Source organism: Dermochelys coriacea, chromosome 3, assembly GCF_009764565.3.
Source record: "Dermochelys coriacea isolate rDerCor1 chromosome 3, rDerCor1.pri.v4, whole genome shotgun sequence".
Classification (NCBI taxonomy): Eukaryota; Metazoa; Chordata; order Testudines; family Dermochelyidae; genus Dermochelys; species Dermochelys coriacea.
In genome coordinates this window covers 131616301-131640372 of record NC_050070.1, presented here as the reverse complement: position 1 = coordinate 131640372, position 24072 = coordinate 131616301, and the positions used below count along the sequence as shown (strand labels likewise).

Below are 24072 nucleotides of genomic sequence, written 5' to 3'. Positions count from 1 at the left end.
GCACAGGACTAGTTCTCAGGAAGCCTGGATTCATTCCCCAGCTCTGCCACAGATTCTGTGTGACCTTGAGCAAGTCAATCTCTGTGTCTCAGTTCCTCATCAGTAAAATGGAAAAAATCCTTCCTTTCTCCCATCCTTTATCTGTTTTGCTTATTTTTGTAAGCTCCTCTGCCTGGGAACTCTCTCTTGCTACATGTTTGTACAATGCCTAACACAGTGGCATCCCAGTCTCAAGTTGGGGACTCTGGATGCTATCATCATTCAAATAATAAAATAATAATAATAATAATAATAATAATCATCTTATGCATACACAGATGTGACAATGGAAAGCTTAATGTCAACAAGTGTAAGAATAAAAGAAAAAGGACTGAAGCAAAGATGTTACAATTAATTCGTATTAAAAGGAAAGTATAAAATATGGCCACATATGGGAAGCAGTGGCTTTAGAGCAGCTAGGGCAGGAGACTGGAAGTCAAGATTCCTTCACTTTATTCTATTTCCACTGCCAAATCACTATGTGACTTTATACCAGTCCACCTATCTAGACCTCATTTTCTCAGTATAACTGAATTCCATCTTATTTCCCAAGAGTGTGGCAAAGATTAAATACTTGTAAAACATTTTTTAATCTTTGCATGAAAGGCAATAAAAGTGCTCAGTATTTGTACAAAATGCTTGGATTTTAAGAAAGAAAGACCTTGAAAGGGAGGCGAGAATCCACATAAGCACAATGTAGCCATAAGCACAAAGTGATAATCTCACCACCAAATCTGGTGTTTATCAGGCACATAGTGTGCATGTTAAAAGTGCACCATACCCTCACAGCCTGAGATAATCTTACTGTATAAAACTACGTCTTGGTTCATAAAGTCTATACTAAAAACAGAAAGACTAAAAGACGCTTAAGAGCTATTTTTACATCTTATTCACTTACCAGGAATGTGTAGGATTTTACTGAACAGATGAGCGCACGCAGCCAAAATAAACTGTTTGGCTTGGCAGTCTCAAGATATCTAAGTTGTTGAGACAAAGGCTTCAGAAACACTGTCAAAGAAAGCTCATTTTAAGTAGTGCCTAGTATATTAAGCAGCAAAATAAAGCCCAGTTTACTCAAAGGACAAAAATAATTAAATTAATTAAAATAAGGACCTCAACTTGCTGAACAAAGAAACGGAACAAACACGCAATCCAAAATAGCACAGCCATGCACAACAGCAATGATATAACAAGGATAAGGATTAAAACCTCTAAACCAACAAAGAACCATCAACAGGTTTTTAAAAAACTCCACAGAAAAAAACAACCAACCAACCAGCCATTCAAGACTAAAAATACTTTGAATCCATGTCCAAAATAAAATACATGAGATGCACATTACATAACTTCAGAGATAGTTGATATTGCAAAATATGAAACAGCAAAGTCACCAGCGAAAATGTGTCTGACTTACTGTCAATTACAAGTATGGCCTAAATCCAAATATGTCTTATGTCCATATTTCTAGTATCTAATAAAAATTCAGTACTAGCAATAAAGAATATCTGGCCAATATCTAACTTGGACAATTATATTCTGCCTATCAAAGGACCTAACTACGTTGAGACTAAAATTGCTATTTACAATCAACGTCTGAATACAGCTATTACTACCAAGGTACCGAAAATGAATTCCAACACCAGTGCAGACAGGAATTTTTTGGCCCAAGAACTGTTAGTCTATAGCATGATTTTATAGCACTGTTCTAAGTAGTCTATGGTAAGGTTTTATAGGAACAAAGTTGCTACCCACATTGATCATGGAAACAGTGCTATTCATGCCAATTTATTAGCAACAACATTTAAAACATTGTTTATAGCTGGCATTGTTCTAATACCAGCATGAAAAAGGACCAAAGCCAGCCCCCACCACCACCAAAAAATACCATTTTAGTAATCTATTTTTTAAAAATTACTTCAGCCAGTCTGGTTTTAGCTCCAGTGTACAATAATAATTTGGTTAAAATTGTTTTTAGGATTAGGTTATTGCTGACTTGTGCATTAACACACTTTGAGATCCTTATAATAATAACAATGTAATAAGTAATGACTTTTTTGTCTAGTGCTTCTCATCAGCAGATCTCAAAGTGCTTCACAGTGTATGTTTCTCCCATTTTACAGATGGGGAACGGAGGCACAAAGAAACTAAGTGACTTGCCCAAGGTCACATAGGAAGTCTTTGGCAGAGTAGGGAATGGAACTTGGATTTCCCATTTCCTAGGCCAGTGCTCTAACCACTGATCCACACTGTCTCCAGAGGAGGAAAAGTGGCATGTATCATACTGAAATTGCTACTATTACTACTACACACCTAGAACAGTTTATTTTTAAATAAAGAGGAGGTCTGGAATGTGCATGTAAAGGACTGGGGGCTGACAGACAAAAGACAGACTCAAATCTGGATACAAAAAAGTGACAATGTCCTTCCATTTATTATCCATCAGTGATGTCCATTCTACATGCAAGACTTTCAAATTTGCACATCCTATCACCGATCAGGATGGATTTAAATCACGATTTAAATCACTAGTCAGGAAGACACAATTTAATCATGGTTTTCTACATAAAAGTGCATTCTTATTGGTTGTTATAACCTTAACACATATTCTTCACAACTCAGAGATAGATGTAGGTTTCATTTTTAGAAGGTACACTCTATACATTTTTACAGCGATTTATTTTGAAAATGTTTCAGATTAGTTTTACAGCTATATCAGAAACTGAATGATTGTTTGGTTATTTCATTTACCAAAGGTAAATGAAGCAGATATTTATTAAGTCATTGGGAGATGAACTATCATAAATATTTGGAGGATTTTCTTGCCCCATGCTGTATTAGGAGGAGGACATCACCAGACAGACATTTAAATTGTTTAACTAAAACAATAACTTTAAGTATTCTGGATTTTTTTCCTTCAACAGCAAACATAATATTTTAACAAAACAAGCATACGTCCCTCATGTCTCACATTTATCTCAAGACTTCTTCTCCTTGTCCAAATCTATTCCGCCCCCAACAATCTTCTATTCCTTGAACTTTTTGAATCTTTGCACTTTTAGAGAGAGGTAAGGGATTGACTCTATGTACACAAATTTGCAGAGGGACAATAGAGTTGAGGTCTGTTATTTCTCACCTCTATATAGTTATTGATTTTAAAACATTTTTGCTGTTATCAAGCATGTTATCTCTGGAGACACAAATCCACAGTTTGATAACTGCAAAATTAAGCATCTCTGATGGTATCTTCTAGACTGAGCACCGAGTGCCATTGGGTAGATAGAAAGATTAACCTAAATAATCTATACAGAAGCTCCTGGAACCCCATAAAATTGGGTCCCTAATCCATGAACTATTGGAACTCATTTACAAAAACTTTTCTTAAACATTACATGAATATATTGTCTCATACTATCTATAGAATTAGAATTTATAATCCCTATTCCATGATGAGGTATCTTTGAGCTATAATGCATCTTAATTAAAACTATCTTTAGATAAAATGCTTTTTGAGGAAAAACTTATAAAAAATTCAGTTTCAATTTAAAAAATACCCAATTTTTTTTTATTTATTTTTTTAAAATCATCGATTTTTATCCACCCCATCACCAACAGCAAAGATTCTGGAAATGGACTAACTTGGTTTTAGCTGACAATGCAGATGGCAAATACATTCCACCTTGCTCTTTCCACCCCAATATATTAAGTCAACATGGCAGACAGAAGTAAAAAATATTGTTTGACAGTAAGCTAATCAAGTATGACTCAAAACACACAAAGTTATGAAGTTGGCACTTTTCTACCCACAACTACATTGTTAAACCAGGAGGCCTTTGGGCTCAGAAACAATACAATACACAATGTCAATTTACAGAGCTTGTTCTATTTACATTCTCATGAGTTTGTGCTCCCTGAATTTCACTATGAGTTTTAAGTTCAGAAAAAGCAAAAAAACTCAAAGCCAAACTCAGTCAAAACTTCACATTTTTGTCTGGATTCCTCCTGAAACATAACAGTGATTCAAATTCACAAACTTGACCCGAGTTTCACTTCTATAACAAAACCAATATTTCAAGTTGCATATTGAAGTTTCACACAGCCTCACCCATGGGCCATGACTCAATTCACCCCATAAAATGCAGCCAATTTTCACCTATAAACGTCACTACATAGTTTGTAATGATACAGCAGGTAAACTACTATAGTAGCACACGTTTCTTCTTTAGCAGTGTTATAGTGCTCTACTAAGAGGATTATTGTATTAAAACCTTCCAACTGTTGCTATGATCAACCTTCTTTACTATGTACATTGCAGTTTCGCCTTGGTAACCCAATAGAAGTTTTAAAAGACAAGGCAAGAACTTAACTCGTTTTTGAGTAAATGCACATCAAAAACATAGCTAAAAACGGCTCAGGCATCTTCATGAACTTCAACAACTTCTGAAGCGGTTTAATACTTAACATTCATTTGCCTTGACAAGAAAAAAGTTTCAAAAACACACACTCCCACACCAATTTACTTTTGAAAACAGGTAGATCTATCAAGACTTTCATTAAATTCTCTCTGAAATGAAAGCAAAGAGTATATTATTTTATAAAAAGAAAAGGAGTACTTGTGGCACCTTAGAGACTAACAAATTTATTAGAGCATAAGCTTTCGTGAGCTACAGCTCACTTCATCGGATGCATTTGGTGGAAAAAACAGAGTAGAGATTTATATACACACACACAGAGAACATGAAACAATGGGTTTATCATACACACTGTAAGGAGAGTGATCACTTAAGATAAGCCATCACCAACAGCAGGGGGGGGAAGGAGGAAAACCTTTCATGGTGACAAGCAGGTAGGCTAATTCCAGCAGTTAACAAGAATATCAGAGGAACAGTGGGGGGTGGGGTGGGAGGGAGAAATACCATGGGGAAATAGTTTTACTTTGTGTAATGACTCATCCATTCCCAGTCTCTATTCAAGCCTAAGTTAATTGTATCCAGTTTGCAAATTAATTCCAATTCAGCAGTCTCTCGTTGGAGTCTGTTTTTGAAGCTTTTTTGTTGAAGTATAGCCACTCTTAGGTCTGTGATCGAGTGACCAGAGAGATTGAAGTGTTCTCCAACTGGTTTTTGAATGTTATAATTCTTGACGTCTGATTTGTGTCCATTCATTCTTTTACGTAGAGACTGTCCAGTTTGGCCAATGTACATGGCAGAGGGGCATTGCTGGCACATGATGGCATATATCACATTGGTAGATGCGCAGGTGAAGGAGCCTCTGATAGTGTGGCTGATGTGATTAGGCCCTATGATGGTATCCCCTGAATAGATATGTGGACAGAGTTGGCAACGGGCTTTGTTGCAAGGATAGGTTCCTGGGTTAGTGGTTCTGTTGTGTGGTGTGTGGTTGCTGGTGAGTATTTGCTTCAGATTGGGGGGCTGTCTGTAAGCAAGGACTGGTCTATCTCCCAAGATCTGAGAGAGCGATGGCTCGTCCTTCAGGATAGGTTGTAGATCCTTGATGATGCGTTGGAGGGGTTTTAGTTGGGGGCTGAAGGTGATGGCTAGTGGCGTTCTGTTGTTTTCTTTGTTGGGCCTGTCCTGTAGTAGGTGACTTCTGGGTACTCTTCTGGCTCTGTCAATCTGTTTCTTCACTTCAGCAGGTGGGTACTGTAGTTGTAGGAATGCATGATAGAGATCTTGTAGGTGTTTGTCTCTGTCTGAGGGGTTGGAGCAAATGCGGTTATATCGTAGCGCTTGGCTGTAGACAATGGATCGAGTGGTATGATCTGGATGAAAGCTAGAGGCATGTAGGTAGGAATAGCGGTCAGTAGGTTTCCGATATAGGGTGGTGTTTATGTGACCATCGCTTATTAGCACCGTAGTGTCCAGGAAGTGGATCTCTTGTGTGGACTGGTCCAGGCTGAGGTTGATGGTGGGATGGAAATTGTTGAAATCATGGTGGAATTCCTCAAGAGCTTCTTTTCCATGGGTCCAGATGATGAAGATGTCATCAATGTAGCGCAAGTAGAGTAGGGGCATTAGGGAACGAGAGCTGAGGAAGCGTTGTTCTAAGTCAGCCATAAAAATGTTGGCATACTGTGGGGCCATGCGGGTACCCATCGCAGTGCCGCTGATTTGAAGGTATACATTGTCACCAAATGTGAAATAGTTATGGGTCAGGACAAAGTCACAAAGTTCTGCCACCAGGTTAGCCGTGACAGTATCGGGGATACTGTTCCTGACGGCTTGTAGTCCATCTTTGTGTGGAATATTGGTGTAGAGGGCTTCTACATCCATAGTGGCTAGGATGGTGTTTTTAGGAAGATCACCAATGGACTGTAGTTTCCTCAGGAAATCGGTGGTGTCTCTTTGTGACTTTGTCCTGACCCATAACTATTTCACATTTGGTGACAATGTATACCTTCAAATCAGCGGCACTGCGATGGGTACCCGCATGGCCCCACAGTATGCCAACATTTTTATGGCTGACTTAGAACAACGCTTCCTCAGCTCTCGTTCCCTAATGCCCCTACTCTACTTGCGCTACATTGATGACATCTTCATCATCTGGACCCATGGAAAAGAAGCTCTTGAGGAATTCCACCATGATTTCAACAATTTCCATCCCACCATCAACCTCAGCCTGGACCAGTCCACACAAGAGATCCACTTCCTGGACACTACGGTGCTAATAAGCGATGGTCACATAAACACCACCCTATATCGGAAACCTACTGACCGCTATTCCTACCTACATGCCTCTAGCTTTCATCCAGATCATACCACTCGATCCATTGTCTACAGCCAAGCGCTACGATATAACCGCATTTGCTCCAACCCCTCAGACAGAGACAAACACCTACAAGATCTCTATCATGCATTCCTACAACTACAGTACCCACCTGCTGAAGTGAAGAAACAGATTGACAGAGCCAGAAGAGTACCCAGAAGTCACCTACTACAGGACAGGCCCAACAAAGAAAACAACAGAACGCCACTAGCCATCACCTTCAGCCCCCAACTAAAACCCCTCCAACGCATCATCAAGGATCTACAACCTATCCTGAAGGACGAGCCATCGCTCTCTCAGATCTTGGGAGATAGACCAGTCCTTGCTTACAGACAGCCCCCCAATCTGAAGCAAATACTCACCAGCAACCACACACCACACAACAGAACCACTAACCCAGGAACCTATCCTTGCAACAAAGCCCGTTGCCAACTCTGTCCACATATCTATTCAGGGGATACCATCATAGGGCCTAATCACATCAGCCACACTATCAGAGGCTCCTTCACCTGCGCATCTACCAATGTGATATATGCCATCATGTGCCAGCAATGCCCCTCTGCCATGTACATTGGCCAAACTGGACAGTCTCTACGTAAAAGAATGAATGGACACAAATCAGACGTCAAGAATTATAACATTCAAAAACCAGTTGGAGAACACTTCAATCTCTCTGGTCACTCGATCACAGACCTAAGAGTGGCTATACTTCAACAAAAAAGCTTCAAAAACAGACTCCAACGAGAGACTGCTGAATTGGAATTAATTTGCAAACTGGATACAATTAACTTAGGCTTGAATAGAGACTGGGAATGGATGAGTCATTACACAAAGTAAAACTATTTCCCCATGGTATTTCTCCCTCCCACCCCACCCCCCACTGTTCCTCTGATATTCTTGTTAACTGCTGGAATTAGCCTACCTGCTTGTCACCATGAAAGGTTTTCCTCCTTCCCCCCCCTGCTGTTGGTGATGGCTTATCTTAAGTGATCACTCTCCTTACAGTGTGTATGATAAACCCATTGTTTCATGTTCTCTGTGTGTGTGTATATAAATCTCTACTCTGTTTTTTCCACCAAATGCATCCGATGAAGTGAGCTGTAGCTCACGAAAGCTTATGCTCTAATAAATTTGTTAGTCTCTAAGGTGCCACAAGTACTCCTTTTCTTTTTGAGAATACAGACTAACACGGCTGCTACTCTGAAACCTGTGATTATTATTTTATAAATGCTGTTGTGGTTGAATTTAGTACTGATGGAATTATAGCATTAATAGTTATGCTATTACGAGGTGTACATTGACAAGTGCTATACAAGTCTCTCTTATTCAGCTTTTTCAACATACCTTGCTCCCAATATGCAATGATCCTCCTTTTCCAGCCCAAGACCTCAGGAGAGAGAACTTTTCAAACAGTAAAGGAGTACATGTGGCACCTTAGAGACTAACAAATTTATTAGAGCATAAGCTTTCGTGAGCTACAGCTCACTTCACGAAAGCTTATGCTCTAATAAATTTGTTAGTCTCTAAGGTGCCACACGTACTCCTTTTCTTTTTGCGAATACAGACTAACACGGCTGCTACTCTGAAACCTTTTCAAACAGTGTATCATACAAAATACTGTACAGGCGATTTTGTGATGTGGACAAATGTCCATTGCGGACTGGAACACAAGTTTAATAGGGACTAGGTGGACACACCAAACTTATTTTCACTATGGTTTAAATCTTTGATTTGGAGCATAAGTTTCCATATCTGAAATGCTGAGAACTTTTAATCCACTTTGGTACCCTCTACTGAAATTCTGAAAGACAATTTAATAAAACCAGAAAAATCATGTAAAAGCAAAATATAAGTGACAGGAAAGGATGATTATATGATTAAAAACTTCCTCACCATTTCCAATGCCTTGATAATAATCATCATGCTCTAAGAAGGGTTTGTTTGTTTTCAAAGTGCTTTACAAATGTTAGTCAAGCCTCACAAAAACCTTTGAGAAAACAGAAGGACAAGATTTTCAAACGTTAATTCCTAAAGACAGGCACCCAACTCCATATTTGGGCACTTTAGGTGGCTGTGCCATATGCCTGTGGAAAAAAAAATAATCAAACTACATATTTAAGTGCCTAAATATGGATTCAGATACCCGTTTTAGTACCCATGTTTGAAAATACTGGCATAGGGACTTTCCCAAAATCACAAAAGGAAGCCTATGTCAGAGCCTGGCTTTAATCTATTGAATTTCTACTTCCCAAGCCTGTGTTCACACCACAGAACTGACAGGGAAAAAAAGCTTTCTGTTCTCACAGACAAGGGCGTAGCTAGCAATGAAATTTCCGTGGATACTGGGTGAGCTTTTGTTCCACCATACGCTACCTACAGTATCCTCGTAGCCTCCTGGACTAAGCCTATAAAATGATTGCTAAATTACTAGGTACAGTTAGATAGAAAGATCTAGAAATAGAAAGGGTCTTTAAAAGTTTCCAAATCATTATATACACTGGCCTCAAAGTTAAATGATATATTATGGTATTTGCTTGCCTTCAACCATGTTTCACACTTGGAAACATCATACTGTACCCTAAAGCCCGAGGGAAATCACTGTTTACTCCAACTCCCTGTGAGATAAAGCAATTCTTTCCAACTTTCTCCCTACTCTTAGTATCTTTCATAAGAAAAGCTTGAAAAAAATAATTTTTAAAATATTATTTCAATTAATATTTTTTTATTTTTATGGTCTTAAATTTTTACTGTTGCAGGAAATTATGTGAGGGTCAGTTAATAATTATTTGATGACAGGAGATGTTGAGATTCAAAGAGCTAAAGCTTTATAACTGTTACAACACAAATTGTCTACATCACATACCAAAATATACAAAATAAATATCCTTAACTCTAATAAATTCTCGGGCAGCATTTTTCTTACTTTACCAATCTGTAAATTTCTATCATCATCGATGGAAGTACTTTTTCCATCAGTTTGTGTGTGTACAAACTCGACTTTATTAACATTTACTGATAAAAAACTAATCCTTCCAAATTATTTAATAAAGGTTATGGATGACTGTTGATAAGGCTACTTTATAATTTCTCTCACAGTTTGTATGATTTTTATAGTATATGCTTAAAAGAAAAATCAGTACTTTCCCCCCTTAAATTTAAATGTCAAACTTTAAGTTTATCACATTATTCTCCTCACATAAACCAAGGCCCACTCACATCAAGCAGAAAGGATTTAAGAATACCATTCACCACAAAGCTATAAAAATAACTGCTATAGGAATGAGTAGGCAGGGGGGAGACTGAATAGAAATGAGAAATGCAAGATGAAATATGGATTTTTTATTTTATTTTATTTTTTTAAACACAAGCAACTCAGACAGACAGAACTAATCACATAAATAAGTCACAGTTTAAACTAGCTAAGAAAGCAGGACTGAGTCACAAGAAGCTAGATTCAAATATATATGAAGTGGAACTCACACTGTTACTCTGCTCTCCAGGTATAAACCTTCCATTATTGCACAGATAAGCAACACACTTACAGCGTCTTCAGTTACATTGTTACCCACGCAATAAAATGGAGAAACTGCATCTCAGTAATAACTAATGAAGGAATTGGTTAGAGAGGCAATAAAATGACTCCATACAATTGAAACTCTAGAGGGTGGGGGGAGAATTTAACTAGGATTTGGTAATAATGGAGAATTTCACCCATCACATATGGTAGGAGTGCGTGTTCCCCAATATGCCTCCTAAAATTCAAAGGCAAGGAAATATGTATCTTTCATATTATATTACAGGCTAAGAAGGAGCCAGATAGCCTTGTGTGGATTTTAATTTGATTTTCCTGCATATATTACTCCTAGTGGAACAAGAATACTGTTTTTATATAGTGTCTGATTCTAGATGTACATAGGAATATCGCTGTATCCCTATGTCCTCATTGAATTTTATATGCAAATCCTTCTGACAGAATTAAAAATACCCTTTTATGTCCGTTTTTAAATATAAACTATTTGCAGATGAAAGACTGAACACTAAATATGGTATATTCCTCAGAATGGCCCAAACTCAAAAAAGTCTAATGAGTCAGCTGAAGGAAGGAACCTGACAAAATGCAACGAGTGGGGAAAATGCAGCATAAGAGGGGAAAACAAAAGATCCCAGAGTTGGAAGAAAGGGACTCTGATCTGATGCTTCATTCAATTTTTCACTTAAGAGCAATCTGCTTTCCCTCAGAAACTAAAAAATAAAAAAAAAATGTAGTATTTGATAATATAGTGGATAAAAAGATTTTTTTTAAAAGTGGGATGAATTTGAAATTTGTGTAAAATTCATCTATTTTTGATCAACTAAAGAGCAGGTCGAAAAATCTTAAATTTAGAAAAATGTTGATGGGGGGTGGGAGAGAGAGAGAACAAGTTTTTCTTGAAAATTTTCAAAAAAAGAATTTCCCCTGCTCTTTTTTTCCTAAACCAGCTGTTTGATAACAATTTAACCAAATTTAACAGAAGTTTCTTAAAGAAAAAGATGAAGGATGCCAACAGGCAACACTGTAAATAGATACAGTAACTTAAACACACACATTATTTTAGTTAAGTTGACACATTCACCCAGCCTCACTAGTTTATTGTTGCCAACCTCCCGACATTTTAGTAGTTTCATCAGTGGATAATCGATTGGGCTGGAGTAAACTTTAATCACTAGATATACAGGAACAGTCAGAACAAAACAAAAAGTATCAATTACTTTTAAACTGAGATTCTCTTCCCTAGATGTACTGTGCAACCATCATAGTTTATTAATTACCTTGACTTTAAAAACAGACCAGCTGTCAAGGTTTCTTCTCCACTATGAATGCTAGGGTACAGATGTGCAGACCTGCATGAAAACCTCCAAAGCTTACTTTTACCAGCTTAGGTTAAAACTTCCCCAAGATACAAAACTATTTTACCTTTTGCCCTTGGACTTTCGCTGCCACCACCAAACATCTAACCAGGTTTTTTATTAGGAAAGAGCCATTTGGAAACGTCTTCCCCCCCCCCCCTCAAATCCTCACCAAAACCTTGCACCCCCCTTCCTGGGGAAGGTTTGGTAAAAATCCTCACCAATTTGCATAGGTGACCACAGACCCAAACCCTTGGACCTTAAGAACAATGAAAAAGTATTCAGTTTCTTAAAAGAATTTTAATAGAAGTAAAAAGAATCACCTCTGTAAAATCAGGATGGTAAATACCTTACAAGGTAATTAGATTCAAAACACAGAGAATCCCTCTAGGCAAAAACTTAAGTTACAAAAAGACACAAAAACAGGAATATCCATTCCATTCAGCACAGCTATTTTTTCAGCCATTTAAAGAAATCAGAATCTAATGCATCTCTAGCTAGATTACTTACTAAGTTCTAAGACTCCATTCCTGTTCTGTCCCCGGCAAAAGCATCACCCAGACAGACTCAGACCCTTTGTTTTTCTCCCCCTCCAGCTTTGAAAGCATCTTGTCTCCTCATTGGTCACTGTGGTCAGGTGCCAGCAAGGTTATCCTAGCTTCTTAACCCTTTACGGGTGAAAGGGTTTTTCCTCTGGCCAGGAGGGATTTTAAAGGTGTTTACCCTTCCCTTTATATTTATGACACCAGCTACTACAAGATGTAATATTTTCCAGGAGGTTGGTCATAGATATAGAGGATATACTAAGAGGTATCCAGATAGAGTCTACAAACATTATCTTATGAAACTGTAAATATAACATAACTCCATGAAGACCAGATTCACTCCTTATTTCTGCTGTTTGTGATTGTACCACAAAGGTAAAGGCCAATGGCAGTACAATTTATTACTGATTATCAGTAAGGAGAAGAGTTCAGCATTCTCTGCATCACTGCTACTCTTTTCTTGACAACCACACCCCAATTTATGCATAATGCCCACCATCTAGGCCAGGGGTGGCCAACTTGTAGCTCCGGAGCTGCATGCTGCGCTTCAGAAGTTAATATGCGGTTCCTTGCATAGGTGCTGACTCTGGGGCTGGAGCTACAGATGCCAACTTTCCACTGCTCAACCCCAGACCCTGCCCCCACTCCATCCCTTACCCCTAAGCCTCCGCCCCTTCCTGCCCCCTCCCCTGAGCCTGCTGCACCCTTGCTCCTACCCCCTCCATCCCAGAGCTTCCTGTACACTGCAAAACAGCTGATCGTAGCGGGCAGGAGGCATGGGGAGGGAGGGGGAGGTGCTGATCGGCAGGACTGCAGGCGGGCAGGAGGCACTGAAAGTGGTGGTGGGGGGTGCTGGTGATGTATTACTGTGGCTCTTTAGCAATGTACATTGGTAAATTCTGGCTCCTTTTCAGGCTCAGGTTGGCTACCCCGATCTAGGCCCATCCAAACTAAAGGCTTTTGCTGCATCAAACTACAAGTTAGTGGTTTCTTCCTAGAGTGGGCCAACTAGAGTAAGTTAATCTGAGGCAACTGTTCCCTGCCATCCCTGTATAACTCCTGCAGTACTTGATCAATATTGCATTTTAAGCTTATGCATTATGTCTTCCATCTGGGTAGCTCCAGGGCCCCCCAGCATTTGTGAAACGTGGACCCCACCCTTGCAATCTACCAGCAGCCAGAGGACAGAAGTCTGAATCTGTGACTAACTTTACTTTTTTTTTTTTTAAAACACGAAAGATACAAACAAAACACATTGACTGTGTACTTGTATTTTCCATTATGAGAAATTAAAATAGCTTGCTGTTAGAGTTCACCATCAGAAACTATAACCAAAAAACCCTGACAAACATGATATTTCTGAATTGTGTCCTCACTCTGCAGTTACACAGAGAAGTTGGTCACTAGCTTTATTTTAGTATTGTGGGAAACACAGTGTTGCTAGTATTTTTGCCACAATTTTGACATCTTCAATAAGAACAGATCCAACAGAGCGTAAGATACTTATCTATGCACTCCTCCTTTTTGGGAGGAAGGGAAACAATCTGGGCTTCACACAGAAGCAGCAAGTTCAACAGGTTTCACCACCGCCTGGTGCACAGGACACCAGACAAAGTCTAAAACTGGCTTTATAAAATTAACTTGGGTTACCAACTACTTGCATGCTTCTCTCCTCACCCCAAACCACTTACATCTGTCATAGAAACATATTTAAAATAGGACCCACCTCTTTACCTAGGAGGTAGGCAATTCACAATTATTTAATCCTTTTGTTTCTTTTTTTCACTAAATGGGGTAATTTGATTTTCTGTCCAGATTTGATTAGCAATTTTCTGAACTATGAAAATCTGATTGCATACCAACAGTTTTACACTTACATTTGGAAACTAAGTATTAGCTCATGAAGCACCTGATCCTGCTTCTATTTAAGTCAATGAAAACATACCTAGTCTAATTTTTATTTATGCTGTGGGTCACTTTACACTGCTTTCACAGTGTAAAGAGACCTTAATGTATCAATTCTGAAATGGAGTAGGATCAACTCCAAGGGAAACTGACATTAAGCAAAAAAGTAGCAAACTTACCTTGGTTTCCCAAGAGAACGGGGCCGAGTGTTCATCTTGCCAAGTTATGTCCTGAAATGAAATTCAAGAATCTCTCTAAAAATCAAAAAAGCTTTCTTATTTAATAAAAATATCAAAGAGGTACACTTATATTGTATCACTTGAAGTGTAACAAAATTAAATTAGAACCAGCCAAAGAATGAGAGAGAGAGACAGGCAGTAGCGGTCACTAAGTGAATGAAAGCTCTCTTTTAGAATGTAAATTCTTAGGGGCAAGGACTGTCATTTATTCTATTTTTGTACACTGCCCAGCAACATGGGGGTATTAACCCGGTCTAGACCTCTACGTGCCATTGCTATATAAAGAAGAATATTAAAAATGTACTGTATGTCTGATCTTCACCAATTATGTTATTTGAGACACAATAGCCAAATATTTATATCTACTTTAATGGATGATCAAACTGAGATCAATATCCCATACAGTGTAAGGAACCACATTATACTCCGAAAAATGACACCAAAAACTGCAAGGGGGTTCCATAGTTATTGCTACTTAGAAACTCCATTTTTTTATTTGCTCAGTTTAGAAATAAAAATGTTTTTTTCAACCGTCAGTCCTGCAGACTCAACCTGGGGTCTGACAGTCAAACTAGGCTCTTTCTGGCTCACATTCCATGAACAACAACAAATATTTTCCATTTGGAAGTTAGTTATCAATTCTGATTAGGGTGACCAGACAGCAAATGTGAAAAATCGGGACAGTGGTTGCGGGGGAGTAATAGGAGTCTATATAAGAAAAAGACCCAAAAATAGGGACTGTCCCTATAAAATCGGGACATCTGGTCACCCTAATTTTGATGTTGATGCAGCAGAATCCATCTTCCTTTCCTACAGTTGTGCTGGCTCTTCAGTGCTAACAGGAATATATGTACTCAAGTATCAGAGGAGTAGCCATGTTAGTCTGGATCTGTAAAAGGGGCAGAGTGTCCTGTGGCACCTTATAGACTAACAGACGTATTGGAGCATAAGCTTTTGTGGGTGAATACTCTTTGCCACACATACATACATACATACATAAAATTTACAAATTTATATTTATTTAAAGAAAGCTGAGATCACTCAAAACACAAACACTCTCTAGAGTAACGTGCCATTTTTAAACAATTACTGTTCTGAGTATAACTCCACTTTACTAAAGTTGCTACCTGCGTAATCTACATATGTACATGCAATTGCTAGCATACCTGGCACAAACATGTACCACACACCAAGACAGGAGGTCCAAAATGAGAAAATATGTTTTCCTATACCATAAACAAAATATTTTCCAAATTTGTTCATTCATTTTGATGTTTTGGAAAATAAACAATATTTACAAATAATGAATTAATGACAAATAAGGCTTATGTTGGGCATATGTGGTGCTAGCAATTGATCAGTCCCATTGTATATTAAATACATTAAAGTGAATGGCTTTTGTACTAGACAAATAATGCTCCTCATATTTTGTACTTTTTTAGGCTGGGAAACTCTCCTGTTTGGCAGATACTTTTATACTATAAACTCACCGCACTATGTTCTTCTCACAATCCCCTTTTTACCCCACCCTAGGCCAACATAATTTTTGGCCAAGAGCCACAACAGAGGTTTATAATGAAGAAAGATTAGAAGCTAACTGGTAAACTCAAAGCTCTGTGACAATCTCAGAACTGAAACTATTTTTCTGAAATATGTCCTCAGCCCCCAAGCTACTTACTATACTGGAAATACACCAGTTAAGTAACCTTGTCTTTCCTATATGATCACTACATTCTTGTATGCCCGTCACTGGTGAGGGAAAAGGAATTAAATTATTCTCATAATACTGCTTTAAAGAATATTAAAAGAGAACAAAAGCTTTAAAGTTATTCATCATCAACGTGAATTAGCATTGATCCACATTTGATCAGCTTATGTTTTCAACAGGTAACAAATGGAGCTCTCTCTCAAAAAGAAGTAAATAGTCTTTTGTTCCTCCCACTAGATAACTGATGTAAGAGATGGATACTCTGGCTTGTGGAAATTCTCAGCTCAAGAAAAAAAAATTAAAAATAAACAAGAACTCAGTCACATAGTTGACTTCAGCAGCCAGCTGCAGAATATCAAAGACAAAAGAGAAGCATACAACTAAGTTGCTACATTCAGGCGAGTTGTTGCAAAATGGCATCTGCTGTTCAAAATGGAAGACACACTAGTATTTTTCTTCTGTGCTCCTTGTTCTCTGTACATGATATAAACATTGTTCAGAGCATCTGACAACAACTATCCAGTCACAAACCCACAACAAAAGGGCTCCTGTGCTGGTAACTGAATATCTTACTGTAGCAAAAATGAACAGCAACACTACATCTTTTAAAAGTATTATTGAGGGGAAAGGGTTGGAGTTAGTGGGAGGGGGGCTAACTCTGGTGAAAATCTGCAGTGCATTTTCAGTGCTCCTGATAACAGAAATCTATAGCAGTTCAACTTAAAAAGCTTTTAAAGCAAAAAATGTTTATTACAATAGTTACTTGTAAGTGAAAAAGAAAAGGATCAGGTACTCAATTGCTTCACATCACCAAGCTGAAGGCAGATACAAAACAGAAAATATTGCAGGCATCTTTGGAAAAAATCAGACTTGCATGTTAAATGCTCATCGTATCACCAAGCCAACTGGACATCTCAGCTGTTCCCCTTACCCCCAATTTAACATTTTCCAAGTTACATGATGATGATATATATCCGAAACATACATTTGGTTATTATGAGGCCAATCCAGCAAGGTGCTAAGCTCCCAGGAGCTGCCCAACCCCTTTTAAAATCATGCCTTACGTGAGTCACATTTTTGTTAGCTTAAAAAAAAAAAAAAAGCTAAGTTTTCACCTAAAACATAATAATAAAAGGCCTGAACCAACTCCCATTGAAGTAAATGGAAAGACTCCACTAACATCACAGGAGTTGGAGCAGGCCCTAAACATTTGGCAGAGCACAAGATGACCCTAGCAGAGATCAAGACTTCCCTAAAGGATGGTAGTACCACCACATACTGCTGTTCCTGAAAACCAGCTCTCCTTTAATTTGATCTAAATTCATTCCAAAATAACCAATGCAAGATGCATTATTTTTAATTCCAAATTACTTTCTCTTTAGTGATATATTGTACGACGTGAGCTAGTTTAACATTCCTTCTATTGTGATTTCCATTTGAAGAGCACAAAGGTCTTATCCACGTTAAAGCTTCTGTGAAAATTCTAAGTGATTTGGAAATCTAACTCCATTTATAGGCTCTTTTGAAAATCCAAGACTAATGAATTAAGCTTCACTTAATTCAGTCTTGAGGTATTATTTATTCCCATTTTACAGATGGAGATACTGAACCACAAAGAATACAAGTGACATTCTCAGGGGAAGTCAATTATTTTTTTGTTAAGGTCCAAATTTCTTGGTCAAGGTATAGTCAAGGTCCAGACTCCAAAGAAAAAAATAATAAAAAACAACAATGACAATAAGTAAACATCAAGATTTCAGGGTCTGTTCAAAGGTGTCTAACAGTACGGATTTGGCCCGCAGTCCACCTATCGATGATCGCTGTTCTAAGTCATACAGCAACTTTATGGTAACACAGGGAATAGAAATCAGAGATTCTAACTCCCAATTTGTGCCACAAAAACATTCTTTGTTTCCTTCACTTTTTGGTTTATCCCCAACCTTCCCTAAAATCCTGGAGTAACCCTTTGAAATGTTTTATCCTTGTAAAGTCAATTGCATCCCAAAATGCTACAGAATTTCCAGTCCCAGATTCAAAAGCTCATTTTATTTGCATAGAACAAATGGTCATATAGAGCCACTGTCCATTTGTAAAGGAAAAATTTTTCATTTTTTTTATATGAGGCAGGAGTGAACGGTAAGCAAAAGGAACTGGAATGATGAAGACTAGATTCTTCTTACAAAATGCCTCCTTTTAGGGACAATTTGCTTTTTTAAACAAAAACCTACTGCAATATATTAACCCTGTTTAAATAGAAAGTTTCCATAATTGGAGAAACACTTCTGCAGTTCAATTGAGATTTAATGCTAATGATTTAACTCCTGGGCAAGTTTCAGAATGAATGTAAACACTGAAAATCTTTGAGGCCACTATAAATCTCTAAAGAATTCCTCACCCTTAGAATTGCACAATGTCTTTTTGCAGGACTACTATGAAAACAGCTAAAGGAATTGTTGTGCGTTTCATTTAAAATTAAAACTTCAAATGAAGTGCTAGAGAAGAAAATTTCACTATCCTATTATTTTCCTACAGACAAGGGATAGCTTGGGTAGATAGATAGAGATGCAACCCTGGTACTAGAGCTAAAAGGGAGACAGTGAATTTAGAAGTGATAAGAAGGATGGAGTTTGTTTTTTCCCCAGTTAGCTAGACAGCATAATTTTCACATAAGAACACCATTAAAATCTTCTGCACCAAGACGAAATTATTGCATTAAATCTTCCTATCTACTGTGGGAGAAGCAGAACTGAATTCATTAAAACAATAGCCCTGTTTCATTTTTCTTTCCTTTAAAAGAGGCTTATTAGAAAAATTCTGCTATGCAAATTCACACTGTTCATTCTTTCTGCACTCCATGACAGTTTTCAAGTGTTCGCAGATGCGTGTTAGCTGGCAAATGGAAGGGAAAAATCCCTTCATTTTGTGCCTGTTGGGAGTGAGAGAGACAAAGGGAAGGAGAGGTGCCAGGTGTGGAGCATCTTAGGCATCTGTTGTGCTATCAATGCGGAGTTGCAGTAGTATAGCTGAGCAAGTGTCAGGTCAAGAGAGAACATGAAAGCCCAGTAAGTTAGGCTTTCACTGACCTGGAAAGTTGAACTGCAACAGCAACAGACTGGCCCAAGCAGAACAAAGTGGCTCTGTGGTAACAGGAGAAGAAAGAGAAATTAGGGAGCCATGGAAGATGTCCAGGACTGAGGTTTGGCACCAGAAAGGGAGGCTAGGAGAGAGAGCCAAGGAACAATGAGCCAGGAAAGGCTCCTAAGGCTTGGTAGTGCAGTTGGAAGACTAAAATGGAACAGGAGAATGCCAGAAGAGCGCAGGACCTCTTTTTCAGGAAGATAGTTTATACAAACCTTGGCTGGAAAGTGAAAAAGGAAGTCAGTTGATGCATATGCTTTATAACCTAAATTTAACTCTCTATACCAAGTCATTTGATTAACTGTGTTTATCCTAAAGAATACACAAGGGATAAGAACAATACCGTTCCTATTTGTTGCTTTTTTTGCCACATGAGAGAACGAATATTTGCCAAACCTCAGAGGCATTTTGCCTGTCACTTTGTGAAGCGGGAAAAGATTTTGTCCATATGTTTACAACAGAACAAACCCTGGCACTTTCCTTCTGTCCCCAAGACAATTCAGAACAGCAAGCCCTCACAATGTCAAAACAGTGAAAGTGAAACATGTAGTCTAAGAATGGGGAAGATTAAAATGCCCAAGATAAACAGTTTTCAATTTAGATACCATCTCCACCGCCCCCCAAAAACCGATGATCTGTTTACTGAGGAAGACTAAATGTTCAGCATTTCCATCAGCACTAAAAGTCAAGTTGACCCCATATTTCTGGATCAAACTCCAGGTATGAAACGTGTATGCTGCTTAACCAGACATTTCCCTTACACAGGAGATGCAGAATGAGGGTCTTCTATAATACAGCCAGCTCTGAAACACTATAGTGATTATCTAAGTCTTCAAGCAGTGCTTACAAATCCTATGTATGGATATTAGTAGGGGGTTAACACAAGCCCTAGCCACTTCAAATTAAATTGGTGGTTACAAGTTCAGAAGCAGATTAATTTGTCATGTGTCTAGAGAATCAGAAAAATAATTTGACAGTAGTTTGCCTTAAGAATTTAAATCAGGATAGCAAATTATATTGATGTTGTGCATTGTGTGTGCTTTCATAGCCTGAGACTTTTTAAAAAATTGGATGGCTGTGGTTTTTTGCATTCATTTAAAAACTAAGTAGAGTAGAACCTCATATGCAAGGAGAGATAAAGAATGTAGTCAAATAAAGGAGGGCTTCAGAGGTTTACACATATTTGTTTACGGGACTTTAATTTGAAAGGCACATACTCCATACTCCACTATCCAAGTACCTATGATTCTCTCCAAACACATTTTAGTGTTAAAGGCAAGAACATCAAAAGCTTCAAAACCTATATTTTCAACTGTCTAACTTTCCACATCCTTGTTTTTTCCTGCACTGTATTAGCTGTGGAAAAGACTGATCAAGAATTTTTAAAAAGATATCTAAAAAACGGACCAGAACTGGGGAATATTTTCAATACTGTACTTGTGAGCAGAATGAGGGAAAGATTTGATGCAATGTAGACACTGCCTCAATTCTACTTTTAGCGATTATTTCTCCACTACCATTTAATTATTTTAAAAATCAGTGTCCACAAAATCCTCTTTGTAATCCACGCTACTTGCAAAGATGAACTTTTCCACTGACCTTCTTATTTCCAGTTATTACTAATTGCAGTCACATATTTTGCTATTCATTCACACACTGATATTCCTCCATTCTGCATCTACACTTGGAAACTGGGATCCATAACTCACCGCTTATGGTAGCCATTGTGTTGACAAGGATCAGGAATTTGTCACGACTATGTTGGCTAACCCTATTCAGTGCAGTGCTGCACAACACATTGGTAAGAACACCTGTGCCCTGGCTAGTTCCACAACTTCTACCATTGCTGCCACCAGCGGAGAGTCACAGGTCTCCATTCTCTTAGAGCAGACAAGGCCAAAGATCTCCAAAGTATAGGGAGAGCACTCATAACTGCATCTAGCACAATCTTCAGATTTGGCAACAGTATGAAGCGTTGAAAGACCATATCACAACTGTGCTGAAAATTGATACCACCACAGCTTTGGCCACTACCTGCTGACATTGCTTTATTAATAATCCCCACTAGGCTCCCTCCCCCTGGAGCCCCCTTTCCACAATCCCCATAGCTCCCAAACCCCAACTGTACCTCCCAATACCTGCACACTATCCTTCTCCCCCACAATGCCCTCATACTTTGCCCCCATTCCCCCGACACCACCGTTCTACTCCACCCCACTCTTCGCCCTCATACCACCATTCTCCCCGTAATGCCCCTGCTCCTCATTCTTTGCCCCCATACTCTCAATGCCCCCCACCCTGCCCCTCGCCCTTCACCCCCTAACTCCCCCCTGCCCCTCTCCCCCCAGCCACCACTCCCAAACCCCCCACCCTGCCCCTCTCCCCCCAGGCCCTGCTCCTCACCCTTCACACCATGCCCTCCACCCTGCCCCTCACCCCGCCCCTCACCCCCCAGGCCCTGCCCCTCGCCCTTCACCCCCTAACCCCCCCACCCTGCCCCTCTCCCCCCAGCCACCACTCCCAAACCCCCCACCCTACTCCTCTCCCCCCAGGCCCCGCCCCTCGCCCTTCACCCCCTAACCCCCCCACCCTGCCCCTCTCCCCCCAGCCACCACTCCCAAACCCCCCACCCTGCCTCTCTCCCCCCAGGCCCCGCCCCTCGCCCTTCACCCCCAAACCCCCCCACCCTGCCCCTCTCCCCCCAGCCACCACTCCCAACCCCCCCACCCTGCCCCTCTCCCCCCAGGCCCTGCTCCTCACCCTTCACACCATGCCCTCCACCCTGCCCCTCACCCCCCAGGCCCTGCCCCTCGCCCTTCACCCCCTAACCCCCCCACCCTGCCCCTCTCCCCCCAACCACCACTCCCAACCCCCCCACCCTGCCCCTCTCCCCCCAGGCCCTGCTCCTCACCCTTCACACCATGCCCTCCACCCTGCCCCTCACCCCGCCCCTCACCCCCCAGGCCCTGCCCCTCGCCCTTCACCCCCTAACCCCCCCACCCTGCCCCTCTCCCCCCAGCCACCACTCCCAAACCCCCCACCCTACTCCTCTCCCCCCAGGCCCCGCCCCTCGCCCTTCACCCCCTAACCCCCCCACCCTGCCCCTCTCCCCCCAGCCACCACTCCCAAACCCCCCACCTTACTCCTCTCCCCCCAGGCCCTGCCCCTCGCCCTTCACCCCCTAACCCCCCCACCCTGCCCCTCTCCCCCCAGCCACCACTCCCAAACCCCCCACCCTACTCCTCTCCCCCCAGGCCCCGCCCCTCGCCCTTCACCCCCTAACCCCCCCACCCTGCCCCTCTCCCCCCAGCCACCACTCCCAAACCCCCCACCTTACTCCTCTCCCCCCAGGCCCTGCCCCTCGCCCTTCATCCCCTAACCCCCCCACCCTGCCCCTCTCCCCCCAGCCACCACTCCCAAACCCCCCACCCTACTCCTCTCCCCCCAGGCCCCGCCCCTCGCCCTTCACCCCCAAACCCCCCCACCCTGCCCCTCTCCCCCCAGCCACCACTCCCAAACCCCCCACCCTGCCTCTCTCCCCCCAGGCCCCGCCCCTCGCCCTTCACCCCCTAACCCCCCCACCCTGCCCCTCTCCCCCCAACCACCACTCCCAACCCCCCCACCCTGCCCCTCTCCCCCCAGGCCCCGCCCCCGCCGGCTGCCATCCCGCCCCGCAGGCGCCCCCCGGGCCGAAGCCGTTACCTCGTCGCCGAAGCGCACCACCTTCTGGCCGGTGTTGAGGCGCAGGCCGGGGTAGCAGGCGGGGGGCGCGGCGCGGGCGGCCCCGCGATGCGCCGCGTAGCGGGCCTGGATGTGCGGCTCCACCAGGCACTTGTCGATGATCTCGTCCTGCTGGCGGGGCGGCAGCCGCTCCCAGTCGGGCCCGTAGCGCTCGCGGATCCGCTCCTTCTCCGCCATGATCTTCCGCGCCATCGGGCTCAGCGAGGAGAAGTAGCTGAAGCGCTTGCGCTCCCGCTCGTCCAGCGGCCGGTTCCCGTTCAGCACCGCGGTGCGGGAGGCGGCGATCGCCGCAGCCATGGAGGCCATCGTGCCCCTGCCCCGCACACGACGCCGAGACCGGAGAGACGCCGGGAAGAAGCGCCTCCTCCTGCTCGGCAGCCTCGGCTGCCCTTTCCTCACTGGCCTCCTCCCTGCTTAGTCCCTCACTCCTCCCTAAACACACCCCCTTTCCCCCTCGCCCTCCCCAGTCCCTCTCTCCTCCTCTCTCCGCTCTGTACACTCCCCCTTTCCCCTCCCAGCTGCTGCTGCTGCTGCCAAGTCAAAGTGTTTTGTGTCGGCAGGACAAGCCCTGCAAAAATAAAATGCAGAAATCTCTGGTCTCATCTCTCTGGCAGAGCATGGTGGCCTCAAGCCCTACCCCAGGGCTTCCCAGCCTGTTTGGGTGTTAGCCCCTGTTCATCTTTGCCCTGGTGTTGGTTCAGTGGCAGGTCTCTTTCCTTTCTTTTACGCAGTTTTTCACTCATAAATTGCTACTAGTAAATTTGACCATTTCTGATAAGCTGGGGAAATGTTTCTTGCACGTCCTTTGTATTTTGGAGTATACGCTGTCTTTCTTTTTTCACTTCTCTGTCACACTGGTCACCTCCCACCCTTAGAATTTACCCTCATATTTATGGTCTCTGCTTCTCTATTTAGTGGGACTTTACATTAGTTTTCCATATTTCATTTGGGCAGTGAGTTCAGGGGGTTCTGTGGCGAGTTAACTTCTTTTTTTATCTCATCCACAGTGACTTGTTTGGTATGGTTTTAGTCAGGCACTTCTGAGCATGTTTCATAGGTACTGCTAGCTTGGTGATTTTCCTGATTC

At 41.5% G+C, this 24072-nt stretch overlaps 1 protein-coding gene across 1 annotated transcript in view; it reads right to left on the bottom strand.

Annotated features, from left to right (window-relative positions):
• Positions 1-23473, bottom strand: part of C3H1orf198 (chromosome 3 C1orf198 homolog) — a 40141-nt gene extending 16668 nt beyond the window's left edge. Inside the window, exons 1-2 of the mRNA XM_038397015.2 lie at positions 22947-23473; positions 14339-14389 (exon numbers count right to left, since the gene is read on the bottom strand). Of these exons, the coding sequence (XP_038252943.1) occupies positions 14339-14389; positions 22947-23291 (396 nt within the window). The 5' untranslated portion in view covers positions 23292-23473. The remainder of the gene's footprint in view (positions 1-14338; positions 14390-22946) is intronic.
• Between the last annotated feature and the right edge of the window lie 599 nt (positions 23474-24072).